Source organism: Mizuhopecten yessoensis, unplaced genomic scaffold (genome assembly GCF_002113885.1).
Source record: "Mizuhopecten yessoensis strain PY_sf001 unplaced genomic scaffold, ASM211388v2 scaffold10479, whole genome shotgun sequence".
In the NCBI taxonomy this organism is placed as follows: Eukaryota; Metazoa; Mollusca; class Bivalvia; order Pectinida; family Pectinidae; genus Mizuhopecten; species Mizuhopecten yessoensis.
The window spans coordinates 31228-44211 of record NW_018408567.1 but is presented as its reverse complement, the minus strand read 5'-3'; the positions used below and the strand labels follow the sequence as shown (position 1 = coordinate 44211).

At 36.2% G+C, this 12984-nt stretch overlaps 1 protein-coding gene across 1 annotated transcript in view; it reads left to right on the top strand.

Annotated features, from left to right (window-relative positions):
* The window catches only part of LOC110460751 (ETS translocation variant 1-like), a 67724-nt gene extending 57574 nt beyond the window's left edge, over positions 1 to 10150 (top strand). The window contains exons 9-10 of the mRNA XM_021513862.1: positions 7928 to 8127; positions 9052 to 10150. Of these exons, the coding sequence (XP_021369537.1) occupies positions 7928 to 8127; positions 9052 to 9546 (695 nt within the window). The 3' untranslated portion in view covers positions 9547 to 10150. The remainder of the gene's footprint in view (positions 1 to 7927; positions 8128 to 9051) is intronic.
* Positions 10151 to 12984: the final 2834 nt, after the last annotated feature.

Sequence of the window (12984 nt, the reverse complement as noted above, 5' to 3'; positions counted from 1 at the left end):
ACAGCGGAAGTTACTGGTAGACTCAAATTCCAAAATAGGAGCTCGAGCCAACGCAGCACGACCAGCAGCCCTAGCATCACGCGGTCTCTGCCTGACTGAACCGGCAGCAGAAGCTGGCCGGGAGCGCGAACGCTTGCGCGAACGGCTCGGTGGCGGATGGAGGGGGGGCCCCATCGCCGCAGGCAAGAAGGCGGGGGGGGCATATCCAGGCTGGAAACCCATACCACCCTGGGGTGGAGGGGGAGCGGCTGGAAAAGCCCCCTGCTGGGAGAAACCCCAAGACTGCCCATAGGCGGTCGGTGGTTGGGGCGGAGCATAAAAAGGAGCCTGTTGACCCCAATGAGCTCCATTCCCACCCTGCAAATAGGTGGGATAAACCAGGGAGGACCCTGGAACAGAGCCACCAACCTGATGCCCGAAACCGGAGGCAGGACCGGTTTGGGGGGGCGGGGTAGGGAACCTAGGGCCACCTACACACCCGCCGCCATAAGCCACACCTGGCTGACCTGACCAACTCCACCCAGACTGACCTACAGCAGGGCCAAAACCTGTAGGGCCAGTAAAACAAGCCCCACCAGGGGAGCAGCGTGCACCGGCAAAACCAAACGCAGCTGCGCTGGCACCTACCATAGGAAAACCTGGGGAGGAGGCACAAGGGATAGAGCTGGAAGCATAGGTTTTTACACCAGTGCTCACACCACCGTAAAATCCAGCCGAGGCTAGCGAGGCCGAAGCATCACTAACCACCGGACCGGGCAGCAAATGCTGCACAGTGGTGGACGGCGTGCTAGACGCCATCACCACGCCAGGGGCTACATCAGGGATGCAAGGAACCCCGGGAGCAGACAAAACTGCCGGGGGCCGGTCTCCGACAACACCAACACCCTCAGGAGTGGAGCGGACCGGCAGGAGGCCACCAACAGAAGCATCCGCTGACACAACATGGCTGGCCTGTTTAATATTCCCAAGGGAATGTTGGGCCACCTGCCCTCCCACCACAAATTGGGAGAGAAGGCCGCCCCCCTGTCCCCTAGTCACCGTGGTGACCGGGACAGAGCCCAAACCCTCACCCACGTCGACCGACAAAACGGAAGGCGGGGTGAGAGAAAGGTGCGGGTCCAAAGAAACAAATTGTTTCCCAGCGGCCCCGGTACGGGTCGAAACCGCCGACACGAACCCCAGGGAAGACTCGACAGAGGTCGGAATTCCGCTGGTGCTCTCCGAGGGCTTAGGCCTAGCTTTAGCCCTCGCCCCACCCCTACCGCCCCTCCTACCCGACTTACCTGCACGCCCTCGCGGGCGGGGAGAACCACCGGTAGGAGTCGGCTGCCAGGCACGGCAAATTTCACACGGCTGCTCCAGAGAGCAAGACCGACAGCCAGGACAGTAAGGGTGGGGGTCGGAAGCCTCAAAAAAATGACCCCCAGGACAGCGCCTTTGAGAAGGAGGAGTCTCCATCTCAACGTAAACAAACCGTCAAAAACGCGAACACGTGGCCGGAGCCTGGTCGCAAAACGGCGCAAAATAAAGCAAAAAGCTTAATTAAAACAAAATAAAGTTAACTAGTTATAAAGGATACGTAAATGTATGGGTACAAACAACGCCTGTTGTAGTTGGAACCCGTAGACACCAAAACACGTCCGTAAACACGGCCGGCTGAAGGAATTATGAAGTGGGAAGCATGGCTTCGTGTCTTAAATCACGTGCGTGAATACTGCCGTCTGATTGGTGGGTTTCCCAGGGGTTCCCCATGGGGGGAAAAATTCTTTATTTACGTATGTAAAGAGCCAAGTAAGGTTGGAATATGCATTATAATGACTGTGGTAACGTATTTTGAAATAGAAACAAGTTCTGTTTTTTCGTTCTCTTGTACTTTTGAAAATAATATTTATCATAGCAAGACAGTGTCTTAATAATAATCTAGATTCTCTTGATTGGTAATAAAAACAGGAATTTTAACCCTTTTATAAAGGATTTCAGTTACAGATTTAAATAAGATAAGTAAGTTTAATACTATTTAAATATTTGATCAGAATCCAGATTGAAGAACAAATCCCTACTGTATGTAAACCTACAGTTAACATGTAATGGTATAAGTACTTTAATTCTAATATAGCTGTATTACCTTTTCAGAATATTATTTCATATCATTCCGTAAAAACTTATATTCTGCTATTCAGCTGATTAAAAAGACTGAAACACATGCAAACATTCATTATCAATAAAGTATATGTGTACTACCCCTAGGGTATTGTACAGATTTCAGGAGTGGATGCAGCTAGCTATGTAGCCCCTTTACAACCCATTGTTAATATAGGGGCTGGCATCTGTTTGGGCCCCTTCCCAGCCAATTAGGACCCGTCCTCACCAGCTGAGTGGGTACCAAGGGATTCACATAGGGACGGTCCATTGTAGAGATTTATTCTCAAGCGTTATTGGAGGTAATTTAGCTGTCAGCAAGATCGCTGGTCAAATGTCTGGAAGTCATTATTGAATATGAATCAATATGTTTTATTAACACTCTTTTTCCATTCATTGACTTTGTATGATTGAATTGTGTCGTTGTTATGGGAAGTTATTCTAGAATTGACTGAATTAGTGATATGTATTTCAGAAGTAGTTCCATTTAATTTTGCAGTTTTTTCATTATTAAAATAATTAGGGCTGTCACATACTATTGGAAAACCATATATCCCAATACACATACATATTGTATCATATTGCAATACAGAAATGAAACATTCAAATATTTTTCAAAGGCTTATTTTCATAACTTGACAGAATATTAGTAACACATTCTAACAGATATGTCGTTGAAAATACACAGGATATGTATCACAATACATTCCTTCTGTATTACAATCTGTTGTATTCCACCACAGGCATATTGTCCCCCCTACAAAAGACATGAAGTATAAAAAAAACATTTTTCTGCTGTCAAAGAACTTCTGAAGTTGATAGTGTTAGGTCAGCTTCAAAACATCATTCAAAAGTACAGATAAATCCTGAGATCCTTTATTTTGGAAGTAGATTTATCCTAAAACTAGATAAAGAGACTGACTAACCATTGTTCAAGTATCTTGGGGTTATGTAGCCAATATCAATTCACGAAAGATAAATGTGAAAATAATAATTCAAAAATACTGAATAATCAGCATAATTTTTTTCATTACGGACATATGCGGTCGTCGAAATGAAACAGTGGCTGTTTTCTTTCTAAGAGTTATCTCCTTTGAAAATATTTACATTAACATCTAATAATTCAAAAGAAAATTGTTTATCTTTTAATTATATCATCAAATATATAAATAAATAAAAGATGTCTCCAACATATCCAAATCAGTTAAAAGAAAATATTTGTTTCTTTGTTTTAAGTTCTTTTGGGAAAAAGATATATTATACTGATGTCACATTTTTAATCAAATTTTTGAAGAGCGGCAAAAGTCTTCCATTAAACGAAAAGGAAGTGTTCGTTATGATATTGAAATGAGATTTAAATAAATGAGACACAATCACATGTTTGCTGTGAAAATAATGCTGTTCTGTATTATTATCATTGACCTACATTTGTAATGATAATTCAAGGTATATTCATGATGACTTCGTTCCAAGGTATCTTGATGATAGCTTCGTTCCACTGACGTAAAATCTATAAATTTGTTTGTTTAGTTAGAGCAGTTCAGTGAGCTAGGTTAAATGGTGAAATGATATATTTAAGCAAAGAAAAACAATTGAGCAATATGTGCTTCGTTGTATTTAAAAACTGAGGAATGAAAAGCAACAGAAAATTGACACAGATTTTTTATAATACATACTTCTTCTGATGTAGTGTGCTTTTTCTCTTGGACAATTTCAATTCTGGCCCTTCAACATCAATAGTAGGGCGTCTATTGATGAAAGTTTATTTATGGTCGTCTATTGTTGCTGCATATGATCAGCATCAATACGCAGAGACTTAAGATGAGGAGAACTGGATTGTCAACACGCACCCAGACTTGTGTCGGCTTCTTAAGTATCTCGCCGTCGATTGATCATGTCGACTTAGATGTCATTGGCCAACTAGCCAATCAAATGAAGCCTCAGAAATTTGCAAATTAGGTGGTCGTACTGGAGATCCTTTTATCGCCTCTGATGTTGTGTGTCCACTTGATACGATATCGGTGGCGATGTAGGATAGATTAACGGGTTTGAAGATACTTGATGGACATGTTCAAAAACTCACAATCTGTTCCATTTTTCGACCCAGTATTGAGTTTTTATACCTGAAACATTTTTGCGGTCTTGTTAGTTTGAAAATTTAAAAAAAAACAGTTAATTTTTGTGTTTCTTTATTCAAACAAAAAATTCAAACAAAAAACAAGTGTTTTTAATATATAAGTCTGAATCAAGTTATATTAAAGCACATTTTACAGGGAACTACTGAGGGGACAAAAGAATGGAGTTAATGTTACAGGCATCGAGTCTTATTGAGTCTAATGATAAAGACACATAATTATCACTAGACAAATAACGTTACTTTAAATCTAATAATAGCAGAAATATATACAAGACAACGGGGAGTGAGTTCCCCTAAATCTGTTCAATAACAATTTCTTAAATCTATCATGTGAACTAGACAAAAGGGAAGGGACTATCAGAAATGTTATCTGGTATTATACCTGATGACATTGAGAAAGGTTAAGTAGCTAAAATATGTACACATAGACAACATGGAGGGCGCAGTGTACAAAACACCTTGTCCAGTATTTACTTAAACTAAACAGAAAAGGATTTGTTAAGTCTTGTCCAGTTTGATGCGATTACTACACATTGGTACTAAAGAATTAATGCATGTATAAGGGAACACTACTAATAATAGGAAATAGAGTTTGTGCCTAAAGTTGTTATTTTTTCGTATGTTTGTGTGCTATAAAAATGTTTTGTGTAGCTTTCAATTTCAAAAAACCTAACGTTTTTTCAGTTGAAGCTATCTATGTGTTACTATATGTTTGTAAAGGGACAGTAACGGATTTCAAATATCTATTTTTGTGTCAATGGAATTTATTTGGGAAAAAGTCGAAAAAAATGTTATTTTTAATTTTAAAATATGAAATCAGAGGTACCCAACTGTTGTTAATACATCAGGCCACATGATCAGGAAACGATCTTAAGTCTAAATTTGTCTTAAGTTTTGACTCGGCCAATCACAGATAATGTCATGAAAAATGACATCATACCTGATTGGCTGAGCAAAATCTTAAGTCTAAGATTGTTTCATGATCCCGGCGCCTGGTATACTTTTCAGTTTTGTATTCAATTTCACCACCAGTTAACTAGATAGACAGGTATGATAGTTTTCTCATATATGGAACTCTTTTGGGAAGGAAACAGAATAAGGTAGCATACACCCTTAAATATTTCTTTCAAGCAACTTTTTGCAATAAGTTATATATTTTTCTGATGAAATTATTGAAGATACTGTTGCTTATGGAACAAGAATCATTAAAATAATATATCAGTAATGTCATTTGGTAAGTCTGGTTTCAAATAATGCTAAGTTAAAGCAGGGTTATCAGAAGTGTGTGGTATACTGATGTTAAAAATATATGTCTCAGTTTTGATCTCCGAATCCGTCAGCCACATGGGTTTTTAGCAAGAATCTGTGGTACTTGACATTTCACTTGCCATTGTTGTAATTGTGACGCCACAATAAATGAAGACAATGACAGGGAGTCTTTGATTTACAATCAAGCCACGTCACGTCAAACAGGGACGCTCACTGGAAAATTTGCAATTGCTCAAAATAGGTTGATATTTCCTTGATTTAGAGAAAAATAGATATGAGAGAGAAAAACGTCTTTCATACCTGTAATTTTTCAAGTACAGTGTATCTATTCTACAAGTAAAAGCTGGGAGTAAAATATTTTGTGACTCCTCTGGTTTTTCTCTAATTCATAACACTTTGGATATATATATACAGCAAAACCCACTTATTATGATATCGGTTGTTATTATAAATCACTTATTATAATATTTTCCCCATGTACCGATTTTTTCATTCTTTAACTAAGCAAAAAAAAATCATTTATTATGATATTGTCAAAGGTAGGATTAGTATTTTTTTTATATTATACACGTGTTTATGTATATTTGTATAATGAACAAATTTCTTCATGTTAAGGTTATGAGTACCATCTTGTTAGGTGGGAGATCGCTAATGGTTTCAAGTTGAGCTTTATTTACGTTTTACAAGTGTACAGCTGAAATGAACTTCTAGTGTGCATCAATGAGACATCTTAACAGCAATAAAATTAAACAAAAGATATTCTTCATAAAACATAAATAGCAAAAATAGCCCATTATGTATATAAACCTACATTTTATACCAAACATTATTTCATTAATTATTATTTTTGGTCTGACTCTGGTTGTTTTGTTTTGTACAGCGGGTTGTGTAAGAATGATTTTTATCCTCATATTATGTCGATATTCACGTATGCCAATGGGTGCCTTTTCTAATAGGCCGGTGTTGCGAGATCAAGTGCTACCAATGATTAAATGTATCGGGTGATGTGGGCAGATGACGGAATTAATTGGCGGAGTTAATTTGTATCTAGTCAACTTAGAATTACAAGTAATCATCGCTGACATCCAAACCTGACGATACTTACCTTTGTAACTGTAGCGAGGGAACATAAATGTGAGTTTAGGGCTCCTCATATGGGTGAGGTGTTGTTTACCTTAATTTTAGTAGGCTTTGTTACATGATCAATCTGGATGGAAGGCTTGTAATGATTATCCCGTGTTTGTATTCTGAGTACCTACCTGTATCGACTGTTTATGATGATGTTATGAGGGATATATATCTGAAAGGAATTTTACAGCAATATAAAATAACAAAGGTAGATCATTACACAAGTAAGATATTTGTGAAAAAGGTAAATGACAAAGGTAGGCTATCACACAGGTAAGGAGATTGTGACACAGCCAAATGACAAAGGTAGGCTATCACACAGGTAAGGAGATTGTGAAACAGGTAAATGACAAAGGTAGGCTATCACGCAGGTAAGGAGATTGTAAAACAGGCAAATGACAAAGGTAGGCTATCACACAGGTAAGGAGATTGTGAAACAGGTAAATGACAAGGTAGCTAAGCTATCACACAGGTAAGAAGATTGTAAAACAGGTAAATGACAAAGGTAGGTTATCATACATGTTTGAAGATTATGAAATTGGTGAATGAAAAAGGTAGGCTATCACACAGGTAAGAGGATTGTAAAACAGGTAAATGTTGAAGGTAGATTATTGTGCAGATTAGCACAAATGTTATCTCACACAGTTAAAAACTGTTTTTAGATACCTGGTACCTTCATTTTCATACATTATCATCTAAGATCAAGTTCTGCTTATATGGTATTAGATGACCAAAAGTAGAGGTGACTTTTTTTAAAAGAGTGTCTGATGATTTATGAACTTTTAACACTTCAACCTTAACTGTATATGCATGTGAAAATCAGACATTGTTGACCTATTAAATTTGAAAAATATTCAACGAAATTATAGCTAGGATTTTCCAAGGAAAATTAAGCTTTATATCAATTCAAGTCTAACATTTACCACAAAAACCTGTCTATTAAATATAAAAAAACGTGATTCCGTTGTTGTTCTGTTGATTAAGAAATTTGTAACTTTTTATGAAGTACTGAGGTTCTGATGATGTCCATTCTAGAAACCTGAATCCTGCTGACAATAATGCTCTTCCAGTAACGGTACTCGGATGACGAGATTTCTATACCTGTCGCTGTTTTGATTGATTTCAGCCGAATTGCATACTTTGAGTTGCATTCATCCTGTTTTAGCTTGTCAATATGGTTTAAGGTTTTTGACTAAATAGTCCTTTGAAAAAAGACATTGCAATCATTTTTCTTTCAATTTCTGTATTTCACAGGAATGGAAATGAAAGCAGAATTCTATCGAGACTTTTATCTTGACCGTTACCATAGAGACGGTCCCCACCCAACCTATCAACGAAGAGGATCCCTCCAACTGTGGCAGTTTCTTGTGGTCCTATTGGATGATCCTTCAAACTCCCCCTTCATCTCCTGGACTGGGCGGGGCTTAGAATTCAAATTGATCGACCCAGAAGAGGTATTGTTTGAAAGTTTATTTCAATTATTATATCTCCAGCCATGCAATGCAGAGAGTATTATGTTTTATGTACTGTCTGTCTGTCCTTCTGCATGTCTGTGTCACATTTCTGTCCGACACACTACTTATACTTATCATCACTCTTTAACCCTTTCACCCCTATGTAACTTTGATAGACTCTACCATGCATTGATATGGATGAGTCAATTATGGTCTACAGTGGTGAAAGGGTTAAGTGACTGTATTTCTTGACAGATTTTCATGAAACATTGCACAAGTTTGCTTTAGATGTATCCTTGATAAGGTCAAGTTTAGATATTGTCAATCTAAGGTTTAATAAAGGTCAACATGACTTAATGATGGAGGAGCGGTAGTCAAGTGGTAGGACGCGGGCTCGTGACCGAAGGGTTGCGGGTTCGAGGCACGCCACGGCATTGTGTTGTATCCTTGAGCAAGATACTTTACTCCGCTTGTTCCAGTCTACTCAGCTGTAAATAGTTATGTGGTTGGGCAGTGCTAGAATTGCAGAATGCTAGCTATATGAGCCGAAATGGCAGCACCGGCTGTATGCTCCCCAGGGAACGATATTGGCTGGTTGCAAAGGCCCTTAACCACGGATAATAATTTGTGAACCGCTTTGAGACGACCTACAAACTAGGTTGTGATAAAGCGGTATATAAGAACCTCAAATTATCATTATTGCAGTAGCAGCCATATTTCTAGACAAATTTACCTGACTTTACTTGTTGATTTAGAGCAGTATTATAGTAGCGAACATTTAAATTTTTGTTCAAACAGTTTGGAAATATGTAATAACAAAGTTTCACTTTTGACACAATATATGTTTAATACATACATTGTTTGTTTATACATATAAATTGTAATATGTACATTGATAAATCATTTAAGCTTTTCTGTTTAAAGGTCGCCAGACGCTGGGGTTTGCAGAAGAATAGACCAGCCATGAATTACGACAAACTGAGTCGTTCCCTACGCTACTATTATGAGAAAGGTATCATGCAGAAGGTGGCCGGCGAGAGATATGTCTACAAGTTTGTGTGTGACCCAGAGGCATTGTTTTCAATGGCGTTTCCCGACAACCACCGCCCAATACTTAAAACAGACTGTTCCCGCGACGAATTTTTCCGTGACACTGCTAACCAGACACTAGATGGACAACCTTTGGCGATTACTGCCTCCAACGGACCAACAAGTCACATGACAAACATGGCTACCAGCCACATGAATCCCGGACACTTTTCGTCAGGTCACATGACCCCTGCGCATAGTTTAGCAATGGTGTCTCCCCCGGTACACTCGCCCAGTGGAGGTGTTCAGTCACCCGAACAGCACAGATTTCTACAAGAAATGCAACGCATGTATAGCTCCGGGCCCTACATGGACAACTGTGTCTACTGAAATTTCTGAACACATTGTTACTGTTGTCAAGGTCGGCAACTCTTCAATCATGAATATTTATATATGTACATGTATATATAAGCATCTGAATTCGTTGTCATGGAAACACATATATGGTGAGTTATCAAAAGTAAGCAATTTGAGCAGGACTCAATCACGACCATGACAACAACAAAAGTAAAAAATATTTTTTCATGATGCCATGAGGGCCGTTTAATTTCATCTCCTGTCATAACAAAATACTGTGTGCCATAATTTTAAGTTAAAGTGCTTTTGAAAAGTTGCAGTTGAAGATTGAATTTAACCTGTCCCTTTGATTTATACAAGAGTTCTTTTTTGTTTACTTTGGAGTCGTTTATTTTATTTTGATTATCTTGTTTCAGTGACTCCAACACAACATCCATTATTTATCCATTTTAAACATCCTTGAAGCAAAAGCATTCTTCTAGGGGAGCATTTAATTCTATAAACAGCAAACAAGAGGAAATTCTTGTCCAGTTCCAGACATTGGTACAGATGTCCAATATTGTACGGGGTTCAACTCATCTTTCTCCTGCTGTATCATCCTATTCAAGATATATTATAAAGAGTGAAAAAAAAGTGTTAGGGAGGATTTCATAAAATTTGATTATACTAAAAAAAAGATGAAATTATTTTTTTTTTAAATAAGAAAGAAAATTTTAAGAATACTTTTGATGTCATTTTTTGTTGATTTTGATACCATATTTAGGTAACACATCAGGTAACCAGTGTTCTATATACATGCGTTTGATGTTCAAATGATTCTTAGTTCATAACATTTCAAATATTTTCTACTGAAACTTGTGTTGTACATGTATATGGCTATAAAAAGGTTAAAAGAATATGAACTTGAGCCTTTATTTAGCATTATTTGAATGCATTCAATATAGAAACGGAATAATTTAAGGTTTCTTTAAATTATTTTTCCAAAATATTTGTTGGTACTTAAAATAAGTGCCCTGAATGTCAGCAATATGACAAAATTAGATTAATTGTAAAACCTTCCAAAATTTTCAAAAATTAGTCATAACAGATACTTCTTTATACAGTAGTAAGTTTGTAATATATAAATAAAGGAATGGGATGTTCATACAAAAAAATGATAAAGGACGCTTAATGGAGATTATTAGGTTTAAAATGTATGTTGTATTTTGCCTTAAATTGATTTATGAGTTAAGTTAGTGCTAGTATAATTTGATTTTATTTCACATACCATATATTTAATGTTAAATGCAATGAAGTTACCAGACCTACTGACGGTCAGGGTTTTTTCACGACAATTTCCAGAGTGTATGGTCATAAGTTAGAAACTGATTTTCAAGATAAAGAATTGGTTTGAAGAACATAATATATATTTATTTTAATGTCTGTATATTTATGAAATATGGATATAGATGATAATGTATATAAACATCTATTTATTTTTAGGTGGGGGGGGGAGGATACATTCTTAACCATGTTTTGTGATCAAACTTAATGTTGAATAAAATGTTTTTGGAGCGAAACTAATGTCATACCTGTATATTATAGTTTTATAGGTCATTTATAAAATACTTATTTTGTTCTGTACAAAAATAATCGCTGACATATTTTCTTCAGATAAGGAAATTGTTCAAGAATTTTTTCTCGGAAAAATAATAGACATTTACGAAAAATTCTTTCATTCTGAAATTATATTTAATTTATTACATCCAAAACATTTTATGCAACTGTCTGCAAATTGAGTTTATAGGTTACGACAAGTACATTTACTATGATTTTGTTAATTTTGTTGTTTGTATATTTGATATATCTGTGATAAAAATTAGAAACAATCTTCATGATAACACAAACTTCAAATTGCCTATATTAGTTTTTATTACATTTTTACTTGTAAAAGATAAGAAATTATCAATTTGAAAGAAAAAAACGTGTATGTTCACTACAATGCAGATATACAGGATGCTTCATGTATATCTCCACATGTGATGATATGACTTGACCCATCAGACTGGTACTTTCTATTTCAGATGAAGTGACAGTAGAGTCAGTGATTGTTGAAGTACACCTTCGCTACATAGAATATAATAGTTTTACCGAATTTCTCCTTGCGGTCAGATGTGTACACTTCTTTTTCCATGAACTCTTTTTGATGCAGCAATATTTTGTTTTAATCAAACAAATATAATAAATAGAAGATTTAATGGTTTTCCCCATTGAATACCATATATGTTGAACTCAACTGACAGAATATTGTACTAATAAATATGGATATTATGCCATACTCATGAATTATATGTAAATTATTTAATGCAAAACTATTAAATATCCCCCTTTTGTTATAGAAGATCATAGTATTTTTTTGTCACCAGCGACAACTTGAGATGACATCAAGATATCACGATGCAAGACCAAAAATTATGATATTTTCATGTGTGTTTTTGGTTTAAGGTATTACAGAAAGTGTTCATTTACATGGTCAGGTAAATCATATAAAAAAAAGAATCTCAAATACGTTCCTTCTCCATCTAATCTTTATGTAACACTCCATCAATGAAATTTAGATTCATACACAATAACTGATATGGGATCCTCTTTCTATTAAGAAGAACGAATATATATAGATTGAAAGCACAAAATGATATTCAAACGGAATTTTATTTTTATTAATTTTCTTTTTGATGGAGATATAAAATTTAGATTGGCCGAAGGGAGATAATCCTTGTTCAATATTCTATATGTCTAGGGGAGATAAGTCATGTTTCCTTCATTTCCGTGGTAGCAGGAATTGGACAGATAGGTCGAGAAATGATTAACGAAATGTTATGGCTCATGTGAAGAGATGTTGTGAAGGAATATTTTTACAGTTATAAAAAACGTGTTCTATGTTGAAAATGATATTGTTAAATATATTTTTTTGGTTCAATTGAATGTATTTTGAATCACTTTTGTTTGATATTAATTCATCTATAAAAAAATATCTATTTTATATGTGCTTTGTGATAAAGAAATATTTGTGTACAAGGTAAATACAGTATCTTATCAATTGAATAATAGGGGATAACATAGAAAAATCAAATAAGTTTTCAATGTATTTTTCTATGACATGGACAATTCCCTGTAACTGAAGCAATGAAATCCAACTCCTCCGAATGTGTTTTGTTCAACGCGATTTCGAAGTATATTAAAAAAACATTTTTTTTATGAAATAATTTGGTGGAGGTTTGTGCTTAATAATGGTAAATCAGAGCTGCTGGTTTTCGGTAAGGTATTGCTAGTCATATTAAATATCACAGAAAGATCGTCAGGAAACATATTTTACCGAACAGTTCAATAAATATTTACAAAGATGCTACCGAAGTTTACAGTCAGTTTTTAAATATTTTTACCTCATCTTTTGAACCATACACATGTAGTTGTTTTTAATGTTTAGTTGAA